Source organism: Oncorhynchus mykiss, chromosome 27 (assembly GCF_057628025.1).
Source record: "Oncorhynchus mykiss isolate SJ-2025 chromosome 27, ASM5762802v1, whole genome shotgun sequence".
Classification (NCBI taxonomy): Eukaryota; Metazoa; Chordata; class Actinopteri; order Salmoniformes; family Salmonidae; genus Oncorhynchus; species Oncorhynchus mykiss.
The window spans coordinates 21,843,038-21,868,694 of NC_143048.1; the positions used below are offsets into that span (position 1 = coordinate 21,843,038).

Genomic DNA, 25,657 nt, shown 5'->3' on the forward strand with positions numbered 1-25,657 from the left:
CTGACATATGGCCTTCACTTCAGCAGTGGTCAAAGAGGTTATCTCCTGGGGATAAGAAGCCGAACGGAAGGCATCTTGGACATCATCATTAAACGTCCCAACAGCCTCAGACAGAAGTGCTAGGTAGGACTCCCTCATCAGTCCCTGCGCGACAGTCACTGCGAAGGGGTCGCGGCTCAGTGCATCTGCTCCTGCTACATCTGCCTGGGATATGCTTCAAATCAAAGTTGTACGGTGCCAGCTTGGCAACCCATCTTTGCTCGCAAGCGTCAAGCTTGGGTTTTGTCATGATGTACGTTAACGGGTTACCATCTGTCCAGACAGTGAACTCGTGCCCCTTAATTAAGCCAGTGACTGAATTTCTCACACACACTCCATTTCAGTGCTAGAAATTCAAGTCTGTGTGCCGGATACCTTCTCTGCGACTTACTCAGGGTCTTGCTCGCAAATGCTATGGGCCTTGCCTTATCTACAGTGCCTTGCGAAAGTATTCGGCCCCCTTGAACTTTGCGACCTTTTGCCACATTTCAGGCTTCAAACATAAAGATATAAAACTGTATTTTTTTGTGAAGAATCAACATCAAGTGGGACACAATCATGAAGTGGAACGACATTTATTGGATATTTCAAACTTTTTTAACAAATCAAAAACTGAAAAATTGGGCGTGCACGTCTGTCACGTGTGCTCAGTGTGAACAAGATTTGCCAATCTTGGTGTTCTCTGGCAAATGCCAAACGTCCTGCACGGTGTTGGACTGTAAGCACAACCCCCACCTGTGGACGTCGGGCCCTCATACCACCCTCATGGAGTCTGTTTCTGACCGTTTGAGCAGACACATGCACATTTGTGGCCTGCTGGAGGTCATTTTGCAGGGCTCTGGCAGTGATCCTCCTGCTCCTCCTTGCACAAAGGCGGACGTAGCGGTCCTGCTGCTGGGTTGTTGCCCTCCTACGGCCTCCTCCACGTCTCCTGATGTACTGGCCTGTCTTGCTATAATTGCCTTTTATTTCCACCTGTTCTCTATTCCATTTGCACAACAGCATGTGAAATGTATTGTCAATCGGTGTTGCTTCCTAAGTGGACAGTTTGATTTCACAGAAGTGTGATTGACTTGGAGTTACATTGTGTTGTTTAAGTGTTCCCTTTATTTTTTTGAGCAATGCGGCAGTAGCTCTTTGGCTGCATCAGATTCACAACTGTCAGTGTCCATGCTAGCTAAGCTAACAACAAATGTAGAATTACTGATGCTAGGATTGGGTGTGCTCGTGGAAGCAGAACAACTTGTGTCGTCAACAGGTGCAGGTGTAGTACTGCTGGTATCTGTCTCTATGGACGCGGGCCTTACTTTTTCTAACTATTCGTCCATTTTCGAGCAAACGGAATGAGCAGCAGCTACGTTTGGCCACATACGGACCATTATTGGAAGCGAGAGAGTAACGGTTAATGTGATTGGATGTTAATTATTTGATTAGGCTACCTGTATTTGACATTGTGTTGTTATTTCGCTGAACACTAGATGGTTTCATTTTATTTTTGGCAGTGAAACGAGGCTACTCAGGCGAGAAAAAACTCACCCAAATGTATAGCCCAGTTGAAAAATATAAATGGACTGTATATATAAAAATATAGATATTAAAATATATATTATATATATTTTAAAATATGAATCCCATTTTTATTTGGCGTACCCCGGACGGCATTGCGCGTACCCCAGTTTGGGAATACCTGCTCTAGCACATCTGGATTTACGTATACACTGCTGATCAAGATCTTGAATTGCTGAGTCGTGTGTTGCACCCTTGTTTGGAACAAAAGCCTCAAATCCAGTACCCACAAATGATTGAAGACTAGGATTTGTGAACGTTGATTTTAGTTTCACCATCTATGATGATGGTGGACCTGATACGTTACAGTATTGTACAGAACAGTGCTGCTCTCTGGTGGTGATTGGTGCTGGTGATGAGAGGTTGGAGTTGCATTGACACAACTTCCCACAGTGCACCACGGGATAACAGCGGCGGTTTTTGGATTAGAGGCGGGACTGAGGAAAGTTAACGAACGTTGTTGCTCAGGGACAGTTTGCACTGACAACTTGTTTACATAATGTAATTTAGGTTTAATATTGTCATATCACATTTATTGGTAAGGAATGAAGACAAAAAAATTGAAGTCTACCAAATGTGGAAGCATCAGGAGGAAAGGTAGCTAGCTACGAACAACGCCAATCTCATTAGCTAGCTAACGTGATGCTGCTGGCTGTGTGTGGTGACTGGTGAAAAATGTAGATTCTCATTTGAAGCTGCTTGCTGCTAACTAGTTAGTTGCATGCTAATGACATGGATATAGTGAAAACTTGCAACCTCAATTGATGGACCTAGTAGCTAAGACAATTTCTGTCGCTTGTTTGTTGTTGTTGCTAGCTAGCTTGTTGTTGCTAGCTAGCGCTGGTCCAGCGAACAACAACAGAACGTTACCTGCACTGACTTTGTTTATTAACGTTAACTGGCCCCATATACTTTTGTAACGCGCCAGAGTAATAAATGTTTCACGGGTGCTAAATTTCTCTTCGCGGTAGGAGCAGGGTGTAATTTCTCCAAAATACGAAATAAACTACTAGTACTTTTTTATAACTAACGTTAGTAGTAGAAATGTATTTTACGCTGTAAGTAACATCATGTAAGTTACATTGACAACAAAAAAAATTGCAGTCCCCAGTGATGTGTCCCCAACCACAAGCCTCCCTCCACTGGTTGAGGGTCAGCTGCGATGCTTTCTACGAGTGACAGTAAGCAGAGTTTTATGGACAGTCCCCAAGCCTTCCCCGACAACTTTTATCAGATTGCGCTGGTGGGGAGAGTCTTCCAATGGGACCCACTTCAGACCACGGGATGGGTCACAAACGACACAGAAGACTGTGAAGTCCACCGCTCGCTTTCCCATCCGATGTGGACCGAAGCAGTTCACATCCTACTTAACAGGTAACTATTGCATGCATGGTATGCCACATTGTGTGATCCAAGCTGTCTTCAGAATATTCAAATGACCTCCTGATGTTGTTGTTTTTCCCTATATATGTTGTCTGTATTTCAGATATGGGCTCTCTGGTGCTGGAGGTGCTGACAAAGCCAGAACACCTGCCAATTGCTCGTGCTCAGGTTGCTGGGATTTCTTGTCTCTCTCTGTCACACTCCATCAGTGGGTTCTTCACCCTGGTGTCTCCAACGTCTGAGAAGCTTGGAGAATTACAGGTAGGGAGGCTGCAACCCAATTGAAAATGTGTTATTTAATTCTGATAGATGCTTTGTGGTTTATCTTGCTTTCCCAGGCTCTCTGTTAGAAGACATCAGTGAATTGGATGAGTCTACATATAGATTGTTCTTGATTAACATTTTTTCCAGGTGTCGCTTGCTCTGGAGGCCCTGACTGAAACGTACGACAGCAGCTGCTCAGTTCCCACCACAGACATGAGTATCGAAACGGCTGTGTCTGCATTCAGGTCCACAGTGAAGCCAGCATCTCAACCAAACATTCTAGTGGTGCCCTCCTTGTCCAGACCACTCTCTGTCAACAGTGGGAAAGAGTCAGGGAGCAATACGCCAAGGTAGACAATCTACTAATGTCATATCTACTGTCTGTTCAAGCAGCTTCTCTCTCATTTCAGTGATGCTTTCATGCTTTTGTAATATTTTCAGAGGGAAAGACCATTTGTACTTCCAAAATGCCCAGATGGAAAAAAAGACTGACTTGGCACTTGAGAACCAAAAGCCAACATCAAGTAGATCTCAACATGGACAGGGAGCGGCAAATCCCACAGTGCAGGAATCAACTCACGGACAGACCACCAACGACATACTTTCAGGTTGTAGCCTACTACAGCATCATCATGTACATACTGTAAAGGGATCATATACAGGGCATTTGGAAAGTATTCAGACCCCTTGACTTTTTCCCATATTTGTTACATTATAGCCTTATTTACATAAGTATTTAGACCCTTTACACATTACTTTGTTGAAGCACCTTTGGTAGTGATTACAGCCTCAAGTCTTCTTGGGTGTGATGCTACAAGCCTGGCACACCTGTATTTGGGTAGTTTCTCCCATTCTTCTCTGCAGATCCTCTCAAACTCTTTCAGATTAGATGTGGAGTGTCGCTGCACAGCGATTTTCAGCTCTCTCCAGAGATGTTAGATTGAGTTCAACACCGGGCTCTGGCTGGACCACTCAAGGACATTGAGACTTGTCCCGAAGCCACTCCTGTGTTGTCTTGGCTGTGTGCTTAGGGTCGTTGTTCTGTTGGAAGGTGAACCTTCGCCCTAGTCTGAAGTCCTGAGTGCTCTGGAGCAGTTTTTCATCAAGGATCTCACTGTACTTTGCTCCGTTAATCTTTCCCTCGATCCTGACTAGTCTCCCAGTCCCTGCCGCTGAAAAACATCCCCTCAGCATGATGCTTCCACCACGCTTCACCATAGGGATGGTGCCAGGTTTCCTTCAGAAGTGATGCTTGGGATTCAGTCCGAAGAGTTCAATCTTGGTTTCATCAGAACAGAGAATCTTGTTTCTCATGGTCTGAGAGTCCTTTAGGTGCCTTTTGGCAAATTCCAAGCAGGCTGTCATGTACCTTTTACTTCCATCTGACCTGATTGGTGGAATGCTGCCGAGATGGCTGTCCTTCTGGATGATTCTCCCATCGCCACAGAAGAACTCTGGTGCTCTGTCAGAGAGACCATCGGGTTCTTGGTCACCTCCCTGACCAAGGCCCTTCTCTCCCGATTGCTCAGTTTGGCCGGGCGGACAGCTCTAAGAAGATTCTTGGTGATTCCAAACTTCTTCCATTTTAGAATGATGGGAGGGCGCTGTGTTCTTGGACATTCAATGCTGCATACATTTTTTGGTACCCTTCAACATCTGCATTGCTTGCTGTTTGGGGTTTTGGGCTGGGTTTCTGTATAGCACTTTGTGACATCGGCTGATGTAAAAATGGCTTTATACATGTATTTGATTGCTCTGTGCCTCGACACAATCCTGTCTCTGAGCTCTACGGACAATTCTTTCAACCTCATGGCTTGATTTTTGCTCTGACATGCACTGTCAACTGTGGGACCTTATATAGACTGGTGTGTGCCTTTCCAAATCATGTCCAATCAATTGAATTTTCCACAGGTGGACTCCAATCAAGTTGTAGAAACATCTCAAGGATGATCAATGGAAACGGGTGGCACCTGAGCTGAATTTTCGAGTCTCATAGCACAGGGTCTGAATACATATGTAAATAAGTTATTTCTGTTTTTTGTTTTTAATACATTTGCAAAAATGTCTAAACCTGTTGTTGCTTTGTCATTATGGGATGTTGTGTGTAGGTAGATCAGGATTTTTAAAAAATGTAATCAATTTTATTATAAGGCTGTTACGTAACCAAATGTGGAAAAGGGGAAGGGGTCTGAATACTTTCTGAATGCACTGAATGCGTACAATAGAGAAACTGTCTATCTTCTGCTAACATCCCTACTGTATCCTTTCCTGTTTTAGTTATTTTAGAGCGTGGAAGCAAGCTTAGAAATGCCATGGTGGTATCAGCTTTAAAGTCTGACATGGACTCTGAACTGGCTCTGAAAGACACTCCTCTACCTCTTCCAAAGGACAACATAGGAGCACCACCAATGTTAGTATTAAACTGAGTTCAGGGGGCGTATGTATCAAGCATTTTAGAGTACGTAGGAGTGCTGATTTAAGATCCGTTTTGCCCTTTAAACCATAAGAAATAAGACTACATGGTTAGGGGGAATCTGATCCTACATCAGTGCACCTACTCTGAGATGCTTGATACATATGGCTCCAGTCCTTTTAAAAATCTCTCTCATTGACTTATGCGTGGCTTAGGGAACTTGTCTTGTTTTTGTTTCTCTAGACCGTCCATTCCTCCCCATGGGAGGCTACTGCAGAACATTCTGCATGCTGACTCCAGTGTCCTGCAGTCTCCCCACAGTCCCCCAGACTACCTCAGCCCAGACTGTACTGCTGCTGACCCTGAGAACAGGGCAGTGGATCTGCTGCTGGGCAGGTAGCCTTGACCCCCATCTTAGCATATTAAGATCAAACAAAACTGTGTCTTTACCTAGTAATTGGTACCAAGTTGATTAAACGTATCTGTATAAGTAACTTTGCAGTATAGTTCTATAAGTAACTGTGTGTCGTGTTCTCTCTCCTTTTGTTAGTTTGAACGGATCTGCTCTCCCTATCTGGGATGGAGAGGGCTCTCCTCCTGATTCTTTCCTCAGTGTGTATGGAGACAGTGAACTCAATGACCCACAGTATGACCAGAGCTTGCTAGAGAACCTCTTCTACAAAGCTCCTGTGAGTGTCAGCCACCAGTCAGCAACACCTGTCCTCTGTTTACCAAGGAAACAATGGGTTTCTGCACTCTTTTCTAGTCCTTAATAAAAAATGTTGTCAGTTATAGGTACACAAGTTTGAAAAAGCAGGATAATGGAAAGATGGATACCTGCACTCTGTTTACCAATATTACCGTATATGTTTACATTGGCAATACTGTAGCCTTTAGGGTCACTATTTTACCTCTGTGTCCTTCAGATGTCTAACAGCAGTCCAAGTGATGACGACAAGGATGGTCCTTCTCCAAAGAAGAATCTCAAGAAGAGGGGTGATGATAAAGAGCTGAGGCACTCTGGTCCAAAGAAAAGTGGAGGGTCAGTTATACTCATTTCTGCTGTTGTCTCTACTAGTGTCTCCGTCTTTACTTTGTAAAGATATATTGAACATTTCAAAATGAATTTAAGTCATTGTACAGTAATGAACCTTCTGTGTCAGCCTGGACTCAGAAAATGTGCAGACTCCAGGGACTGGGGATATGCTTCCTGGGCTGTGTATGGACCAGCTCACTGTCCTAGGTGAGGTTCGGTTGGCCAGAGTAGTGATTCACTCCCTGACTGTGCCTGCCGACAGCACCACCACCATACCTAAGAAGATGTCTGGCAAAGGGAAACCTCCTCGACCCCTCTCCTCTAAGAAATGGTATGCACCATAATGAAACATGCCAATGGGCACATTCGTTTTGCATCGCTCGGTTCCCTTTAGGATGCAAAACTAACTCGCCCAATATTTCAAATGTTTGTCTCCCCTTTTGTTTGATTACCATTATGCTCCTGCTTCATGTCTGTCTCTCTTTTCATAGCTCCTATTTTGTGGAGTACCTGTTCCCCGTAGCTTCCAGCAGGCATGATCCTAGTCAGGCCCTGGCAGCAGAGGTGACACGAGTTTTCTCTAGTAAAGTTACAGGAGGTGGTAAGACTTTAACATTGTCAAAGATTGTGTCCTTTATGGCACCCTGTTTCCTATATAGTGCACTACTTTTCGTACCATTTGTGTTGTAGACACATTTCTTTAGCATTGTCAGAGAGTTTGATATTTCAATTTGTATTGTGAATTATTAGGAATGATATCTTTAACAACACCTTCATGTTGTCTGTCTCACTCTGCATTGTAGGGGTGAACTTTCAGCAGCGCAATGTGTTTCCAGTCCGCTTCAGTGGGTCAACTATTGAGCAGTGGTGGGGAACAGAACTCACATTTAACATCTACTTCAGAAACAGCTCCCAGAAGAAAGTATGTGGACACTTGTATGACAACAAAAATCTACTTTTATGTTTTATTGTACAGTAACCAAGCCTCTGTGCTACTTTACCCAAGTTATGTATTTATAGATAGTATATAGTTGGTATATTGCACCTTAATGGATGTGTTCTGTGTTGTTCTGCAGCCTGTAGCCATTGGCAAGGCTGTGTTCCCCCTCCGCTGTCTACTGCAGAGGGAGCAGCTGAGTCAGACTATCATTCTGCCTGTCCAGAGTCTGCAGGGGACTGGTGATAGCCAGGACATCGGCCCCCTCAAGGTGAGCCTGTCTGCCACTGTCCACCATTTTGTCTACATCCCAAATGGCACCCTATTCCCTTTATAGTGCTGTACTTTTGTCCAGAGCCCAAAGGGAATAGGGTTACATAGAAAAGATGGTACTATTTGGGACACAGCCTTTGTTACGTTTATCATATTTAGGTGGTTGTTGACATATTGAGTGTATTGTTGGATTATTACTCATTATTGGCAGACTCAACAGCCTTGGTTTCTCAAATGACTGCCTAGCCTGGTCCACCAACTGCTTCTCAGATAGAGTTCAGTGTGTCAAATCGGAGGGCTTGTTGTCCGGACCTCTGGCAGTCTCTATGGGGGTGCCACAGGATTCAATTCTTGGGCTGACTCTTTTTCTCTGAATACATCAAAGATGTCGCTATTCCTGTTGGTGATTCTCTGATCCACCTTTACGCAGACGATACCATTCTGTATACTTCTGGCCCTTCTTTGGACACTGTGTTAACTAACCTCCAGACGAGCTTCAATGTCATACAACTCTCCTTCCGTGGCCTCCAACTGCTCTTAAATGCAAGTAAAACTAAATGCATGCTCTTCAACCGATCGCTACCAGCACCTGCCCGCCCGTCCAGCATCACTACTCTGGACGGTTCTGACTTAGAATATGTGTACATCGACAAATACCTAGGTGTCTGGTTAGACTGTAAACTCTCCTTCCAGACTCACATGAAGCATCTCCAATCCAAAATTAAATCTAGAATTTGTTTCCTATTTCGCAATAAAGCATCATTCACTCATTCTGCCAAACACACCCTAGTAAAACTGACTATACTACCGATCCTTGACTTCGGCGATGTCATTTACATAATAGCCTCCAACACTCTACTCAGAAAATGGGATGCAGTCTATCACAGTGCGATCCATTTTGTCACCAAAGCCACATATACTACCCACCACTGCGACCTGCATGCTCTCGTTGGCTGGCCCTCGCTTCATATTTGTTGCCAAACCCACTGGCTCCAGGTCGTCTAAGTCTTTGCTAGGTAAAGCCCCGCCTTATCTCAGCTCACTGGTCAACATAGCAGCACCCACCCATAGCACGCGCTCCAGCAGGTATATTTCACTGGTCACCCCCAATGCCAATTCCTCCTTTTGCCGCCTTTCCTTCCAGTTCTCTGCTGCCAATGACTGGAACGAATTGCAAAAATTACTGAAGCTGGAGACTTATATCTCCCTTTCTAACTTTAAGCATGAGCTGTCAGAGCAGCTCACAGATCACGGCACCTGTACATAGCCCATCCAACTACCTCATCCCCATACTGTTTTTTTGTTGTTGTTTATTTTGCTCCTTTGCACCCCAGTGTCTCTACCTGCACATTAATCTTCTGCACATCTATCACTCCAGTGTTTAATTGCTCAATTGTAATTATTTCTCCACTATGGCCTATTTATTGCCTTACCTCCCTTATCTTACCTCATTTGCACACACTTTAGACTAGACTTTTTTCCTATTGTGTTATTGACTGTTTGTTTGTTTATTCTATGTGTAACTCTGTGTTATTATTTGTGTCGCACTGCTTTGCTTTATCTTGCCCCGGTCGCAGTTGTAAATGAGAACTTGTTCTCAACTGGCCTACCTGGTTAAATAAAGGTTAAATAAAAATAAATACAACAATTATCTCAATCTCCCTCTTTGTTTCTCCAGGTGTCACTTGAACTGGCTGCAGACAACAAAGATTTCTCATCAGCCAATGGTCAAAGGTCAGCTGGAGCTAGTTACAGAGCCCCCTCCCATGCCCTGACCAGTCCCCAGAGAGAAGCTAGCCCCTCAAGGGTGGACATGACAACCATTAGGCCTCACCATCACGACACTAGAGGGGAGGATATCCCTCTATCTACTGTTAATAATAGATATTCCAGGACGGGAAAAATAACTGTGGCCCCTCAAGGTCAGTAAAGGAAGGGAACACGCTCAACTCATCCTTGTGTGTAAACAATAAAAAGACTACTAGGAACAAAAATCAATCACATACAGTTGAAGTCGTAAGTTTACATACACTTAGGTTGGAGTCATTAAGACTCGTTTTTCAACCACTCCAGAAATTTCTTGTTAACAGACTGTAGTTTTGGCAAGTCAGTTAGGACATCTACTTTGTGCATGACACAAGTAATTTTCAAGCAATTGTTTACAGACAGATTATTTCACTTATAAATTACTGTATCACAATTCCAGTGGGTCAGATATTCACTTACACTAAGTTGACTGTGCCTTTAAACAGCTTGGAAAATTCCTGAAAATGATGTCATGGCTTTAGAAGCTTCTGATAGGCTAATTGACACCATTTGAGTCAATTGGAGGTATCGCTGTGGATGTATTTCAAGGCCTACCTTCAAACTCAGTGCCTCTTTGCTTGACATCATGGGAAAACCTAAATAAATCAGCCAAGACCTCAGAAAAAAAATTGTGGCCCTCCAAGTTTGGTTCATCCTTGGAAGCAATTTCCAAACGCCTGAAGGTACCGCATTCACCTGTACAAACAATAGTACGCAAGTATAAACACCATGGGACCACGCAGCCGCCATGCCGCTCAGGAAGTAGACATGTTCTGTCTCCTGGAGATGAATGTACTTTGGTGCGAAAAGTGCAAATCAATCCCAGAACAACAGCAAAGGACCTTGTGAAGATGCTGGAGGAAACAGGTACAAAAGTATCTATATCCACAGTAAAACGAGTCCTATATCGACATAACCTGAAAGGCCGCTCAGCAAGGAAGAAGCCACTGCTCCAAAACCGTCATAAAAAAGCCAGACTACCATTTGCAACTGCACATGGGGACAAAGATTGTACTTTTTGGAAAAATGTCCTTTGCTCTGATGAAACAAAAATGGAACTGTTTGGCCATAATGACCATCGTTGTGTTTGGAGGAAAAGGGGGAGGCTTGGAAGCCGAAGAACACCATCCCAACCGTGAAGCAAAGGGGTGGGAGCATCATGTTGTGGCGGTGCTTTGCTGCAGGAGGGACTGGTGAACATCACAAAATAGATGGCATCATGAGGGAGGAAAACATCTCAAGACATCAGTCAGGAAGTTAAAGCTTAGTTGTAAATTGGTCTTCCAAATGGACAATGACCACAAGCGTACTTCCAAAGTTGTGGCAAATGGCTTAAGGACAACAAAGTCAAGGTATTAGAGTGGCCATCACAAAGCCCTAACCTCAATCCCATAGAAAATTTGTGGCCAGAACTGAAAAAGTGTGTGCGAGCAAGAAGGCCTACAAACCTGATTCAGTTACACCAGCTCTGTCAGGAGAAATGGGCCAAAATTCACCCAACTTATTTTGGGAAGGTTGTGGAAGGCTACCCTAAACATTTGACCCAAGTTAAACAATTTAAAGGCAATGATCCCAAATACTGAGTGTATGTTATCTTCTGCCCCACTGGGAATGTGATGAAAGAAATAAAAGCTGAAATAAATCATTCTCTCTACAATTCTGACATTTCACATTCTTAAAATAAAGTTGTGATCCTAACTGACCTAAGGCGGGGCTTTTTTACTAGGATTACATGTCAGGAATTGTGAAAAACTGAGTTTAAATGTATTTGGCTAAGGTGTATGTAAACTTCTGACTTCAACTGTAAATGTTTTTCTTATGGCCCCCCAAGGTCCCTCACCTCTCACCAGCCTCCAGACATCTCATGACAGACCTCAGGCCCATCAGGTGGTGGAGGAGGACAGTGGGGTTCTGCTGCATGCTTTGCTCATGGTGCCTAATGGAAAGGACTTTAGCTGTGGACCCATGCAGCCTCCTAATGTCTACTTGAACTGTAAGCTCTTTGGCCAGGATGAGACGTCCAGATCAGTGATCAGCTGGGGCCAGGCAAACCCCTCATTCAACTTTGTACAGGTAACTAACTGATGGAACAGATTCATTTTATACCCAGTCAGCGTGATGCTGCTGAAGGCAGAGGAGGCTGGTAGGATGAGCTATTGGAGGACGGGCTTATTGTAGTGGCTGGAGTGGTTTAAATGGAACGGAGTCAAACGTAGTTTCCATATGTTTGGTACCGTTCCATTGATTCCATTCCAGCCATTACAATTAGCCCGTCCTCCTACCAGCCTCCACTGGCTAAGGGTATTCATATCAAAGGCAATGAAAACCCCTCCCAAATGGGCCCTCAGCCTAGTCAAAAGTAGTGAACTATGAAAGGAATAGGGTGTCTTTATGATGTGATTCTGTCTGCCTGGTAAATGTGAGTTTAAATACTCTGTTTCTCAGGTGGCTCCTGTGGCTTTGACCTCGAGGCTGCTAGAGAGGATGAGGAACAATGTGATGGTGATTGAGGTTTGGCAGAGAGCAGGAAGCTTAGGGCAGGATCGGCTCCTAGGGCTGGTCAAACTACCCCTCCACCAGTTCTACATGTCCTTCAGGTGAGGGAAAGGTTTGAAATACATTATCTTGTTATAACTCAACCTTTGTACTATATATAAATGAGTCATATAACACCTGTTATTATGGAAACAGCTACTCAATACAATGTATTTTTGTTTGATTGATTCTTCTTTTGTTTTTCAGAGATCCCAAGATTTCCCACCTTCTGCTTCAGGCTCAGTACCCAGTGTTAGGGGTGGACAGCTACATGCCAGTCATTGATGTGTTTTCAGGCATTATTAAGGGCAACCTCCGGGTGCTTCTAGCCATGGGTCTATCTGTCCAAATAGTATCTCTGCAGCATATGAGGGATGAAGAACTTGGCTCTGTGTCTCATCTCCCAAGACCAGCCCATTTGCTGGATCACCAACCACACAAGGAACAAAATGTAATTAGCTATGAATTGTTTTCTGTCTTTAAAATGTTTTTAATGCAAGTTGTTTCAGGATTTTGCTGCTCAATGTTATTCATACAAGTCCAGGATTTCAGGGTAAATTCAATTCCAGCGGTCCTTGTAACAGTTTTATCTTTGTTATCCTTCAGGTGAAGCCGTCTCCCGAGGAGACTATGAGAGAGCACTTGTTTGTGGTGAGAGTGGAGAGAGTGAAGGGGCTGACACCACTACAGTCTACAGTCTGGGGGGAGGCTGACTGTTATGTCCAGTACACCTTCCCTACTCAGGAGGAACCTCCTGCTCAAAGTCTGGACCCAAATCTGTTAAACTGCAGTAAGCAAATAGCTCATGTTTAAGTTTCTTGTCTTTGGCTGCATCCAACCATATACCCTTTATGGTGCAGTGCATTTGACAAGGGCCCTTTGTCTCAGTGTTGTAACAGTTAGCACTGCACTAATATTTTTCTTGTTCTAGCCTTGAATACACATTTATCACGTTTGACATGAGGGTTTGAGGTCTGTTGTCTGTTTATCCTCTGCTAATGTACTGTCCATTTCTCTCCTCTCTAGGTGTGAATCTGAGGCAGTTCCGTACCACCACTACCCTGTGTGTTCCTGACCCAGTGTTTGGCCACAGTGAGAGTCACTTGCTGCTAGCTCCTGTAGAAGTCCCAGTCCAGAGACTGCTACTCAGCTCTTTCTCCAGCCAGGGCCTGGCCAATGGAGGAGGCATCCCGTTTGAAGTGTGGTGCAGGTCAGTCTGTGAGCCCTGGTCAAAAGTAGTGCACTATATAGGGAATTAAATGCCATTTGGGACAGAACCTGTTACGTCTCTCCTGACCACTTGAGGCCAGTATACCCGACGCAACGTTGTTTTAGCCTGGTCCCTGATCTGTTTGTGCTCTTGTCAACTCCATTGCTGTCATTGTCAAGCCATGTTTGGTGTCAAGTTGACATGATAGCACAAACAGATTGGCACTCAAGCTTCCATAGTTTTTTTAGACTGGTGGTTTAATGGAATTTATTTGACCCACCTTTGCAGGTACTATTACCCAAATGTCCGGGACCAGTTGGTGGCTAAAGGGATGCTGCCCCTGTCCAAGCTGTGCGCCATGGTGACCATGCAGAGACAACAGCCCACTGAAGCCCAGGTCTTCTCCCTTCCGCTGATGCCCAGGACTGACAGCCCTGCTGGACACCAACCTCAGCCCTCAGGTAACACGCACAGGCAATGCTGTACTGTACTTACAAAACCTGAAATCAAGACACTTTCCTTACATACATACAGTATTTGATCAGTTAACTTTGTTGTATGTACTCTCCAAGGATTGCTTGATGTGTTTGTTCATTACAAACAACGTCCGTTGATATCTGATGTAAGGAGTGGGGGGGCTGCCTCTCGGGTGGTGACCATGGTGGTTCAGGTGCACAGGGCAGCAGGACTACAGGCAGCAGCAAGGTACTGCCATCTCGCACTCTCTATTCCAATCATTGGAATGTTCTGCATTTTTTATTTATTTAACCTATTTTAACAGGGATGACATATTGAGACCTAGGTCTCTTTTCCAAGTACGCTTTGATAAATATTCACTGCATTTCAATTGGTTCAATCAAACCAAAGCCCTTTTTATGTCAGTGGCTGTCACAAAGTGCTTTACAGTAACACGGCCTAGTGCTTTACAATAAATGTGCATTTAAACTCAATTTGTTTCTAACAAACATACACTCCCACAGGGCTTTGTCAGAGCAAGATGAAACGTTTCAGTACTATGCTGATGTTGGGGTGAATGTGTACGTTACTGCCCATCTCTCCTTCCTGCCTGAGAGGGAGAGGCGCAGTACCCGTGTGGCCGCCAGGACCTTCTGCCCAGAGTTTGACCACCACACCGAGTTCCCCTGTGAGCTGCAGGTGATGGAACTCACATGATGTAGATGAATGCCTGTGTTGTTGTCACAAGTTTTCCTATGGGACAATAAAACAAGAATTTAATTAATTAATTGGTTCATACAGGTCCAGAGGAGCTCTGGGGAGACCTGCAGCCTGGCTGAGCTCCTGCAGGAGGCCACAGCTGTCTTCACTGTCTGGAATAGAGACAGTCGCATGGGTGAGGAAGCAGCTGCAATGGGATTTAGTCATACAATCAGAATACTGTGCATGAATGGTTTTATTTGTTTATTTGGTATTTATTGGGTGCAATTGTAAACAAAAGCCATATCAGACATTTAATATATCCAATTGACAATCATGGGTTCACTGCAGCTCAAGTACTCGATCCTACAAGTTGTGTTTTAACGTCAATTGTTACAAGGAAATATTATTATACAATTTAATTTCACAGTTTGCTCATCTTCCTAATGTAACAATGATGGAAACTTGATCCAGTGGGATTTATGTATTTATGCATTTTGTGTGTTTTATTACTGCAGTGATGGTCAGCCCGAGATCAAAGAATACTCTGTTGGGTACAGTGAGAATTCAGCTGGCTGATCTCATCCATAAAAGAACAGGTTCAGTATGCTGTATAATACACTCAGTCAGTGCTGTTATAAGGTCAGTGGGTCAGTCTTTACCAACCAACAGACTGCTAACGTGTTGTAAATTCCCAGGGATCAGTGGGTGGTTTGGAGTGTCTCTGCCGAAGGACCTGACCTCATCTCCCAGACATCACATATTCGTGGGCGGCCTGGACATCTCCATCAACTTTGCACACCATGCAGATAGAGAGAGGGTCATCACTGCCGCCCAGGGCCTGGGCTGGGAGGTGGGGAGGGAGGAGGAGGAAGAGGAGCTACCCAATGAGGGAGATATGTGGGCTGAGACTCCAAGGATGGTGTCCCTGACCATGTCCATGCCCAGAGCTTGGCTGCCTGTCCACTGTCTCCTCCTGCCTGGACACAGCGAGCTGCAGCGCTCCACCTACTGCTACTTTAGATATAAACTCTACGACGGAGAGGCCTTCTGCTCCCAGCTCAGACACCCTGGCCTGTCTGTGGAGGAGGGAGGTGGAGGGGAAGAGGGCCTGGCCACGGTGGCCTTCAGAGGAAGCAGGACTGTGGAGCTGAGGAGCAGCCAGCCCCTGCTGTGGTACCTCCGGGAGGAGAAACTTGAGATTCAGGTGTGGGTGGCCTTTGGGAAGGACAGGAGACCTAGGCCTCATGACATGGACCGGCTGGTGGGCTCAGCCTTCGTGGACCTCTCCTCCCTGGCCAAGATGGCAAGGCACAAGCTGAATCTCAGTGGTACGTAATACTAATAATACATTTAGTAAAAAAATAAGACATTTTATTTGCTCCTTTCAAGATACTAAATAGCACAGTACTGATATAACTAACAGTCGATGACGACCTCAAACTAATCGTTGACTATCTAGCCTTTGTAAATGCTATGTTGTAATATAATGTTACATAAGGGTCATCAGTAACACACCAGTGTTTTGTTTGTGTAGGTGTGTACCCCCTGTTCAGGCGCTCCGCCCCAGATCTGAGTGGAGCTGCCCTGAGGGTCCACATCACCCTGACCCCTGGATCCCTCCCAGAGGCGCACACACCTGGAGGAATGGACAGCCAGGACCAGGAGAACTGTGACAGCCAGGGAGAGGAGAAGGAGGGAGGGCAGGGAGTCCCTTCATCCACAGCATCTGTGTCCAGACAGTCTGGAACACCCAGCAGACACCAGACCAAGTCCTCAGTGAGTGTAGAGCCTTCACAGCCCTTCGAGGTCAGCATGGAGGACACGTTCACTGTCACCATCACTGTGGACAGGGCTATGCACCTCAGTCTTAAAGGTACACAGATTGCCTCCCAAATTGCATCCTATTTCCTATTTAGTGCACTACTTTTGACCATTGCTCATAGGGAATAGGGTGCCATTTGTGACACATCCTTCCAGTAGGGTCATCCATTTTGATTGTGTCCTTTAACACTTTGTTGATGAGTCTGATGGTTGTGTTGCGTCTCCTTGGCAGGCTGTCCTCTAGCTGAGCGGAGTGGAGGGCTGCCCAGTTGTTGGGTGTCCTACGTCACGACTGACTCTGAACCAGTCACCACAGCTCTCATAGCAGACAGTCACTGCCCCGTCTGGGACCACCAGCAGGAGTGCAGGTAGACTACCTGTGTACCATCTATAGCTTACTTCAGAGGTTTAGACAACTCAGGGGTTAAAGTTATCCGTCACTGAGACAGATTTACATCATATGGATTCTTTTTATTTAATTTTTCATATTGAAAAGGACTGGAATTGGTCAAACTCAGTTTAATAAATTTATAAAATCATCCTCTTTCCCTTAAAACATGATGGTCATTACTTTTTGGTATGAAAGGGGATACAATACAAATCACTTATCGCAGGCATTTAGCTGATGTCCTTCATTACGATATGTAGACTATACTAGAGATTGGAGATAAAATGAAGGTTTATTTTAAAAACTGGTGCACATTAATGTTAACGTATTGTTCTATTTATCGTTGTCGAATCAATTCAGCCAATTTATCGCAATATGGATTTTTTGGCGGGAGATATCTCTAGTCATGGTATTTATTTTAGTTTTAACCCCTGCAACACATACTGTTTATGTAATATTCAGGTTTAATGGGCCCAAAGATATAAAAGTTATTAAGGATTGTTTGGATGATTATGAACAAATGTGCTGTTGATATTATTGGAACATGCCTAGTTTAGAATGCCCTCTGTCAGACCGTGTCACGCTGAACTAATATACTGTTTGATAATCACAGGCTGTCAAAGCAACTTCTTCTGGATCCACAACAGTCCCTGGTGTTCAAAGTCTGGCACAAAGGAGGTACAGTACAGCAATGTAGTAATACTCTAGCTATCAACCAACAATTGTTGAAGGGGATAAAGTTAGTGTTGTTTTAATGTTTAATGCACTTCATTAGTCCTGTGTCTTGTCTTGTTAGATGTGGAGCGGGTGATTGGGTTTGCCTCAGTGGACCTGTCCCCTCTCCTGTCAGGCTTCCAGTCAGTGTGTGGCTGGTACAACATCACTGACTTCAATGGCCAGTGCCAGGGCCAGCTCAAAGTGTCTGTCTCCCCACTTAAGGGAGTCCAGGAGCTGCGGGGTCAGAGACAGGCTGTGTGTGACGGCAACAAAGACTCCTCAGTGAGTACAGCAGTGGCTTTCACTGTTAGTCTGTATTAAGTTCTTCCTAAAGCATCTTAGCATTTAGTAAGTAGGTAAGTACCTTTGTCTGAGCCAGAATGGCTCATAGCGGTCACAAAAGGATTTGAGTGCATCAGTGTTTTGTACTACTTGTATATCTTTGTGGGTTTAACAGCCGTGGTGCGTGTGTTTATTTGTCAGGCTTTGTTCCAGACCCTGCCCCTCTATTACCACACGACAGCCACATACAGCAGCTTCCCCTCCCACGTCAGCCGCTACACAGAGCAGAGGATCAACTCCACACCCCACCTTTCTGACAGGCTGCTGCCAGAAAGGTACTGTAGAGCTCGTCTCTAGCTCTGTCCCTCACAATTCTTTCTTTAACAGCAAGTAATCCATTTCAATGAGATGCAACATAAAGTGTATGGTATCATACAAACCTACCCTAAATTCACTTTGGACAACCACTTCAACAATTCGTAATGGTGTTACTTTTTTTTCTTTCTGGTCTCCTCTCCCCCTGCTCTCCCCCTTTCTGCTATCCCCCTCTCCCTGTCGCCACCTCCTGCTCTCCTCCTCCCCCTTTCTGCTCTCCCCCTCCTCCCCGATGTCTCAGGTCCAGTGAAAGTGACCGGCATGATGAGCACATGGACAGGGTGCGACTGTACCACCAGAGTCTTCAGGAGGGGGGAGTGGGCCACCCCACCAGTGCTGCTGTGGTGGACGCCCATCCCTCCAGCTCCGTTCTGTTTTCAGCACTCCGGTAAATGATTGGGACATTAGGTCTACATCCCAAATTACACCCTATTCCCTATGTAGTGCACTACTTTTGACCAGGGCCCATAGGGGGGGGCTGGACTGTTTACTGTATACCCACACAGAAAGTGTCACCGAAGTAACTTTTCAATAAGGAATGTGCTTGTTGTGTTTGTTCTAGGAAGAACCTAAGTGAGTTGGATGACATCCAGAGGTACTTCAGCCATAAGCTGTCCACCCCTACCTTCCCCTCTCAAAGTGAGCAGGGCCAGCGCTCCAGACTGGACGAGCACCAGGTCTCAGACACAGACTCCTCCCAGCTCCTTCTCAAGTCCACCCGCCTGGTTGGGGAGGTTAACAACCTCATCAGTGGTGAGATGCTCTTCACCTGATTAGTCCCAAATGGCAGCCTATTCCCATAGGGCTCTGTTCAAAAGTATAGCACTTTTTTTTTTCACCTTTATTTAACCAGGCAGGCAAGTTGAGAACAAGTTCTCATTTACAATTGCGACCTGGCCAAGATAAAGCAAAGCAGTTCGACACATACAACGACACAGAGTTACACATGGAGTAAAACAAACATACAGTAGGAACAAGTCTATATGGTGTGAGCAAATTAGGTGAGATAAGATAAGGGAGGTAAAGGCAAAAAAGAGGCCATGGTGGCAAAGTAAATACAATATAGCAAGTAAAACACTGGAATGGTAGATTTGCAGTGGAAGAATGTGCAAAGTAAAAATAAAAATAATGGGGTGCAAAGGAGCAAAATAAATACAATTAATTCAGCAGGGAAAGGGGTATTTGTTTGGGCTAAATTATAGGTGGGCTATGTACAGGTGCAGTAATCTGTGAGCTGCTCTGACAGCTGGTGAGGAAGATAAGTGTTTCCAGTTTCATAGATTTTTGTAGTTCGTTCCAGTCATTGGCAGCAGAGAACTGGAAGGAGAGGCGACCAAAGAAAGAATTGGTTTTGGGGGTGACCAGAGAGATATACCTGCTGTAGCGCGTGCTACAGGTGGGTGATGCTATGGTGACCAGCGAGCTGAGATAAGGGGGGACTTTACCTAGCAGGGTCTTGTAGATGACATGGAGCCAGTGGGTTTGGCGACGAGTATGAAGCGAGGGCCAGCCAACGAGAGTGTACAGGTCGCAATGGTGGGTAGTATATGGGGCTTTGGTGACAAAACGTATGGCACTGTGATAGACTGCATCCAATTTGTTGTGTAGGGTATTGGAGGCTATTTTGTAAATGACATCGCCGAAGTCGAGGATTGGTAGGATGATCAGTTTTACAAGGGTATGTTTGGCAGCATGAGTGAAGGATGCTTTGTTGTGAAATAGGAAGCCAATTCTAGATTTAACTTTGGATTGGAGATGTTTGATGTGAGTCTGGAAGGAGACTTTACAGTCTAACCAGACACCTAGGTATTTGTAGTTGTCCACGTATTCTAAGTCCGAGCCGTCCAGAGTAGTGATGTTGGGCAGGTGCAGGCAGCGATCGGTTGAAGAGCATGCATTTAATTTTACTTGTATTTAAGAGCAATTGGAGGCCACGGAAGAAGAGTTGTATGGCATTGAAGCTTGCCTGGAGGGTTGTTAACACAGTGGCCAAAGAAGGGCCAGTAGTATACAGAATGGTGTCGTCTGCGTAGAGAGAGACTCACCAGCAGCAAGAGCGACATCATTGATGTATACAGAGAAGAGTCGGTCCAAGAATTGAACCCTGTGGCACCCCCATAGAGACTGCCAGAGGTACTCTATCAGAGAGGTAGTTGGTGAACCAGGCGAGGCAATCATTTGAGAAACCAAGGCTGTCGAGTCTGCCGATGAGGATGTGGTGATTGACAGAGTCGAAAGCCTTGGCCAGATCAATGAATACGGCTGCACAGTAATGTTTCCTAACGATGGCGGTTAAGATATCGTTTAGGACCTTGAGTGTGGCTGAGGTGCACCCATGACCAGCTCTGAAACCAGATTGCATAGCAGAGAGGGTATGGAGATTCGAAATGGTCGTAATCTGTTTGTTTACTTGGCTTTCAAAGACCTTCGAAAGGCAGGGTAGGATAGATATAGGTCTGTAGCAGTTTGGGTCAAGAGTGTCCCCCCCTTTGAAGAGGGGGATGACCGCAGCTGCTTTCCAATCTTTGGGAATCTCAGACGACACGAAAGAGAGGTTAAACAGGCTAGTAATAGGGGTGGCAACAATTTCGGCAGATACTTTTTGAAAGAAAGGGTCCAGATTGTCTAGCCCTGCTGATTTGTAGGGGTCCAAATTTTGAAGCTCTTTCAGAACATCAGCTGACTGGATTTGGGAGAAGGAGAAATGGGGAAGGCTTGGGCGAGTTGTTGTGGGGGGTGCAGTGCTGTTGACCGGGGTAGGGGTAGCCAGGTGGAAAGCATGGCCAGCCGTAAAAAAATGCTTATTGAAATTCTCAATTATAGTGGATTTATCAGTGGTGACAGTGTTTCCTATCTTCATTGTAGTGGGCAGCTGGGAGGGGGTGTTCTTGTTCTCCATGGACTTTACAGTGTCCCAGAACTTTTTTTTCTCTCACTATATAGGGAATAGGATGAGATTTGGGGTGCATACCTATTCAAAGGGTATCCAAAATATGTTACTTCATGTCTACGTCTTGGGGATTGCCTTGTTAATTTATTATACTGTTATTAGTGTCAGGCCACTCAACACATCTCTTTCCTTTCTCCAGATCTACAGGGACATCATCGCATGGAGACAATACCTTCTAGCCCCAAGAACAGCTCAACAACTCCCCCTGTTCCAGATGACCACCACCTGCCCGAAGGCTATGAAACATTCCCCCAGAGTGCTCCATGTTTCCATAAAGCATCAGGCTCCCCCCAGGAGGATTTGTCTCCTGTCCCTTCACCTGTACCATGTATGTATCAGGAACACAGTGATTCTCAGGCTGATGAAGAGGAGGAGGACAAGGCCCCTGCATCTGAAGCTGATGAAGGAGGAGGTCCCAGAGAGGAGGAAGAGGATGGAGATTATGAGGAGACCGTGGTAGAGCCCAGGCCTCTGAATGAGTTTGCATCTCTAACAGACAGAACCAGCCCCTGGACCAGCCTGCTGTCAGACCCAGACCTAGCCTCTCTGGAGAGTCTGGAGACACCAGAGGAGCGCCAAGCCTTGGACTACTCCTACCACCCTAGCCTCACCCAACAGGAGGGGGAGAGGTCTGATCTGCAGACTGACACCCTGCAGGCTTGGAGGTCTAGTGAGGCCATAGGCAGCAGACTAGAGGAGAGGGAGCAACATGTTAACTCTGAATTCTCTCAGGGACCAGACACAGATGAGGAGGAAGACACGGTGAGTGATGGTGAGAGGACACTCCAAACCTCTGACAATGAGGCAGCACTACATCAGGAGTCCATCCCTGCTGCTCTACACGAACAGTCCTTATTGTGTAGTGGAGAGACTGCTAGCAGGGTTCCTGGTGACAGAGATGTTCTGTCAGAGGTTGAGACCTCCGGGTTGTTGTACGACACAGCTGCTTTCTCAGAAGAGGACACAGAACATGTTGTTGTCACATCTGACACATATCAGCCAGAAACGTTCCTACACAAAGAAGACAACAGGAAGTCTAAACAGTATCCTTGCATTGTCAACGTTGGTTTCTTACCTCTTTGTTATTCTAACTGTTTAGCTGAAGCTGAGCTTTTTTTTTTACAGTTTTAACATGGACCCAAGAATAAATACAGTACCTGCATGCTTGGTTTTTGCTTGTTCCTTAACTGCCTTTTGTCCAGCTCTGACCCTGTGGAGATCCCTAATTTCTTCCTCTCATCTCACAACATGGAGGCTTCTATGAGAGCGCTACGCATAGCACCTGTCTTCCCCCTGGCCTCTTCTGACCCAGTAAGTACAGTACCAGCCCTGTCCCCTCTTTCTCTCTCTGCCTCAATCTGCTTTTCTTCTGCTTCTGGGTTGAGCCTGAATATCCTATTATAACAGGTTTTTGTAAGTCTAGACATGAGTAACTGAGACACAGATCAACATTTAGAGTAGTAGCAAATTCCACTAAAATGATTGATTGTTGCATTATAAGCCATGGGTTACAGAATATTGCGTCATTCATTCTATCAGGCGCACGCTGCTGACTAATAAGGAAACTGTCTCTACAGTCTTGAAGTTGCCAAGTCATCATCTTCCAGTGCTAATATTCTGTCATACCAATGCCAAAGGAGGACATAGCTACTAATAGGTCACTGTGCCATTCCTCGTCCAGCTTGGATGTCGGCGAGTAAAGGGGGCCAGTATAGGAGTCACACAGAGTGCACCCGTCTTATTTTTTTGTGTGAATTTTCCCCCCTTTTTCTCCCCAATTTCGATCTTGTCTCATTGCTGAACTCCCCAACAGGCTCGGGAGGCGAAGGTCGAGTCATGCATCCTCCAAAACATGACCCGCCAAACTGCGCTTCTTAACACCGGGCTGCTTAACCCGGAAGACAGCCACGCCAATGTGTCAGAGGAAACACCGTTCAACTGACGACCAAGGTCAGCCTGCAGGCGCCCGGCCTGCCCCAAGAAGTTGAGAGAGCGAGATGAGCCAGCTAAAGCCCCTCCAGCCAAACCCCCCCTAACCCAGATGACGCTGGACCAATTGTGCACTGCCCTATGGGACTCTCGATCAAGGACGGTTGTGATACAGCACGTGATCAAATCCGGGACAGTAGTGACGCCTCTAGCACTGTGATGCTGTGCCTTAGACCTCTGTGCCACTCGGGCGTCCAAGAGTGCACCAGTCTAGACCAGTCTAGCGACTGCGAGAACTGAGCCACTCTAGCGACTGCGAGAACTGAGCCACTCTAGCGACTGCGAGAACTGAGCCACTCTAGCGACTGCGAGAACTGAGCCAGTGCAGCAGCTAGTAGTATAAGAGGCCACCGCCTTCTTTAAAATATACTTCTACGGTGGGGGGCTTTTATCATGAGGAACTGTTTTTCCTGCCCTGAGGATTAGTCTTTAGCAGTGGGGTGATCTCTCTCAAATGGTTGCATTGCTATTGAGCTAAGGAGAAAATAACCGTTAAGCTCATCTCTAGAGAGAGGGAGAAACTCAGGGCGCTCCACATGCCATTGACTGAAATATCATAAAACAAGAACCCTGAGTGTCTTTCCGTCTCAGCGTTGTGTTGACCTTTAACTGTGGGGTCACAGTCACTGGGCTGATATGTCTGTCTGTGTGGTAACACACTTGGCAGTCTGGCTATGGGAGATTTAGGCCTACTATTTGTGAGAAATCAACATTTCTTGTCTTTTATCATTAATAGCTCAGAAGTTGTTCTAATGAGAATAATCATTATGGTTTGGCTCATAACTTAACTTAAATAACTAAAGGGCAACTGTGGTGATAGGGAGGTATGCCTGCTTGTCCGGGCCCCTGCGTCAGACTGGCATGTATCCAGTTTCAAGAAGGGGGTGTGGAGGTGCAGTTGTTTATCACGCAGTGGGACTACAGAGTTCGCAGGACATGTCAGAGAACTGGTTCCAGCAAGTCACTCAATGCTAAAGGAAACTAGTTCCAGCTAGTCACTCTGTGCTAATATTAAAACAAACATCTGACCAGCCCTTTTAAGAGTAGAGTTCATCGTGATTGATCACATATTTGTACGTATTTGACCAATGTGGGGCTGGTTCTATTTGATGGAGAAAGGACTGACTCATTAACACACAATGGTAGACATTTAAATCTTTGCGTTTTCACATGTTTTATCTCCCAGTATCTCAATTTAAAGCCTAATGATGCATTTTGTTTGCTTGCAAACTAGGAACAATAGGCCAGTTTCTATGCTAAACAATTGATTGAATCTCTTTTTTGCAGAAAAAGAGCTCTCTTAGACATGGGATTCTCTGTCGGCGCGTTCCTCGTCCCAGGCCTAATATACCACCGTCGTCCACGAAGAAAGAAGAGACCAAGAGAATAGCAAAGATATTTGCATCTCATTTTAAAGACTAACATTAGCACTTTCTCTAAATGCTATTTGATATTGTGTGTCGTGCTGTATATACGGTTGGGTGTATGTTTTCTAAAGGTTTATGAATGACCACACATCTTGATTACATAAGTGGCAGCTCATGGACAGTGCTTTCTAATTATGTAAAGAATATGTACATTTCATTTAAGTAGTTTTTCTATTGTTTTTATAAATTAAATGGTTTTGCCAGTGTAACTGATATTTTATTTATTTATTATTAGGTGTGCACCCATGATCACTGATGTGGGAGACTCCCATAGCCTTTTAAGGATTATTGTCACAGGGGAAAACATTTTTTCTAATAGTCAAAAGGGTATCAAGTTTTGACCCCCTTGTCCAGTAGTCCTTGTTTTTCCAACAAACTGATGAACAGTTTGTTCTTAAAGTGACGTCACCTTTGTTTGGATTTCAGCAGCTGTCACGGTAATGGGCTGGTGTTAGGATATGTATGTAATAGTTGTATGTTGTTCTATTCTCTGCGTCACCAGGCAGTCACACACTATTCAAGAGCCGCTTCTGTTCCTGAAACCAGAGACTGTAGGAACTTCTGACAGTGAAAACATGCACTAGCTCAGGCACACAGCCTCTCAGGGACATGTATGGATTGGCTCAGCGGATGGGGGCATGGGTGTTTTTATATAATTATGGAGTGTTACATAATTATTATAAAGTCTAAATTAGCTCTGTGCTATTTTAACAAGTCTTATTGCCTTGGCTCCCTGCTGCAATGAAATTCATTGGATGTAATACCTTTTCAGTTTAAGACAACTACTGTATCTTGCATATCGGCTGTTCATTGTAAACTGAAAATCACCAATTACATAATAAATGATGTATCAAAGAGTGTTGCATTTTTGCGCAGATATAATTAAATGCATGTTTTTTTAAGGTTCAACAGAACTGAGGCTGACTGACATAATATCACATACTGTCTTGTACTCCCAAAAGGGAGAAATAGTTTATATGAACTTTCATCATGGTTTGAATATACATTTTTGGAGTAATTTTTTTTTTATCAAAAAAAGCTAAATGCAGTTGAAAGTGTGGGATCTTGACTCATTTGGTTTGAATCGA

General features: G+C 45.0%; 1 protein-coding gene across 1 annotated transcript; it reads left to right on the plus strand.

Annotated features, from left to right (window-relative positions):
• Nucleotides 1-1,987: 1,987 nt before the first annotated feature.
• c2cd3 (C2 domain containing 3 centriole elongation regulator) lies at nt 1,988-25,424 on the plus strand. The gene is made up of 35 exons (XM_021587955.3): nt 1,988-2,202; nt 2,710-2,979; nt 3,092-3,249; nt 3,400-3,602; nt 3,694-3,860; nt 5,530-5,662; nt 5,909-6,061; nt 6,216-6,354; nt 6,592-6,707; nt 6,829-7,032; nt 7,193-7,302; nt 7,505-7,623; nt 7,778-7,909; nt 9,590-9,833; nt 11,549-11,790; nt 12,163-12,314; nt 12,460-12,703; nt 12,859-13,042; nt 13,279-13,462; nt 13,751-13,923; nt 14,035-14,167; nt 14,443-14,617; nt 14,720-14,813; nt 15,136-15,216; nt 15,316-15,948; nt 16,155-16,493; nt 16,674-16,809; nt 17,443-17,507; nt 17,626-17,828; nt 18,030-18,163; nt 18,445-18,591; nt 18,766-18,956; nt 21,293-22,196; nt 22,356-22,464; nt 24,430-25,424. Exons 1-35 carry the CDS (start codon nt 2,151-2,153, stop codon nt 24,562-24,564), a joined length of 6,858 nt encoding a protein of 2,285 aa, XP_021443630.2. The 5' UTR covers nt 1,988-2,150; the 3' UTR covers nt 24,565-25,424.
• Nucleotides 25,425-25,657: the final 233 nt, after the last annotated feature.

What these genes read in the sequence shown, in the direction of transcription:
- c2cd3 (XM_021587955.3), top strand. Translation starts at nt 2,151, where the DNA reads ATGAAGACAAAAAAATTGAAGTCTACCAAATGTGGAAGCATCAGGAGG. An exon ending in AACATAGGAGCACCACCAAT is followed by an intron (nt 5,663 to 5,908) that starts GTTAGTATTAAA and finishes TTGTTTCTCTAG; the next exon opens with ACCGTCCATTCCTCCCCATG. An exon ending in AGGACATCGGCCCCCTCAAG is followed by an intron (nt 7,910 to 9,589) that starts GTGAGCCTGTCT and finishes TTGTTTCTCCAG; the next exon opens with GTGTCACTTGAACTGGCTGC.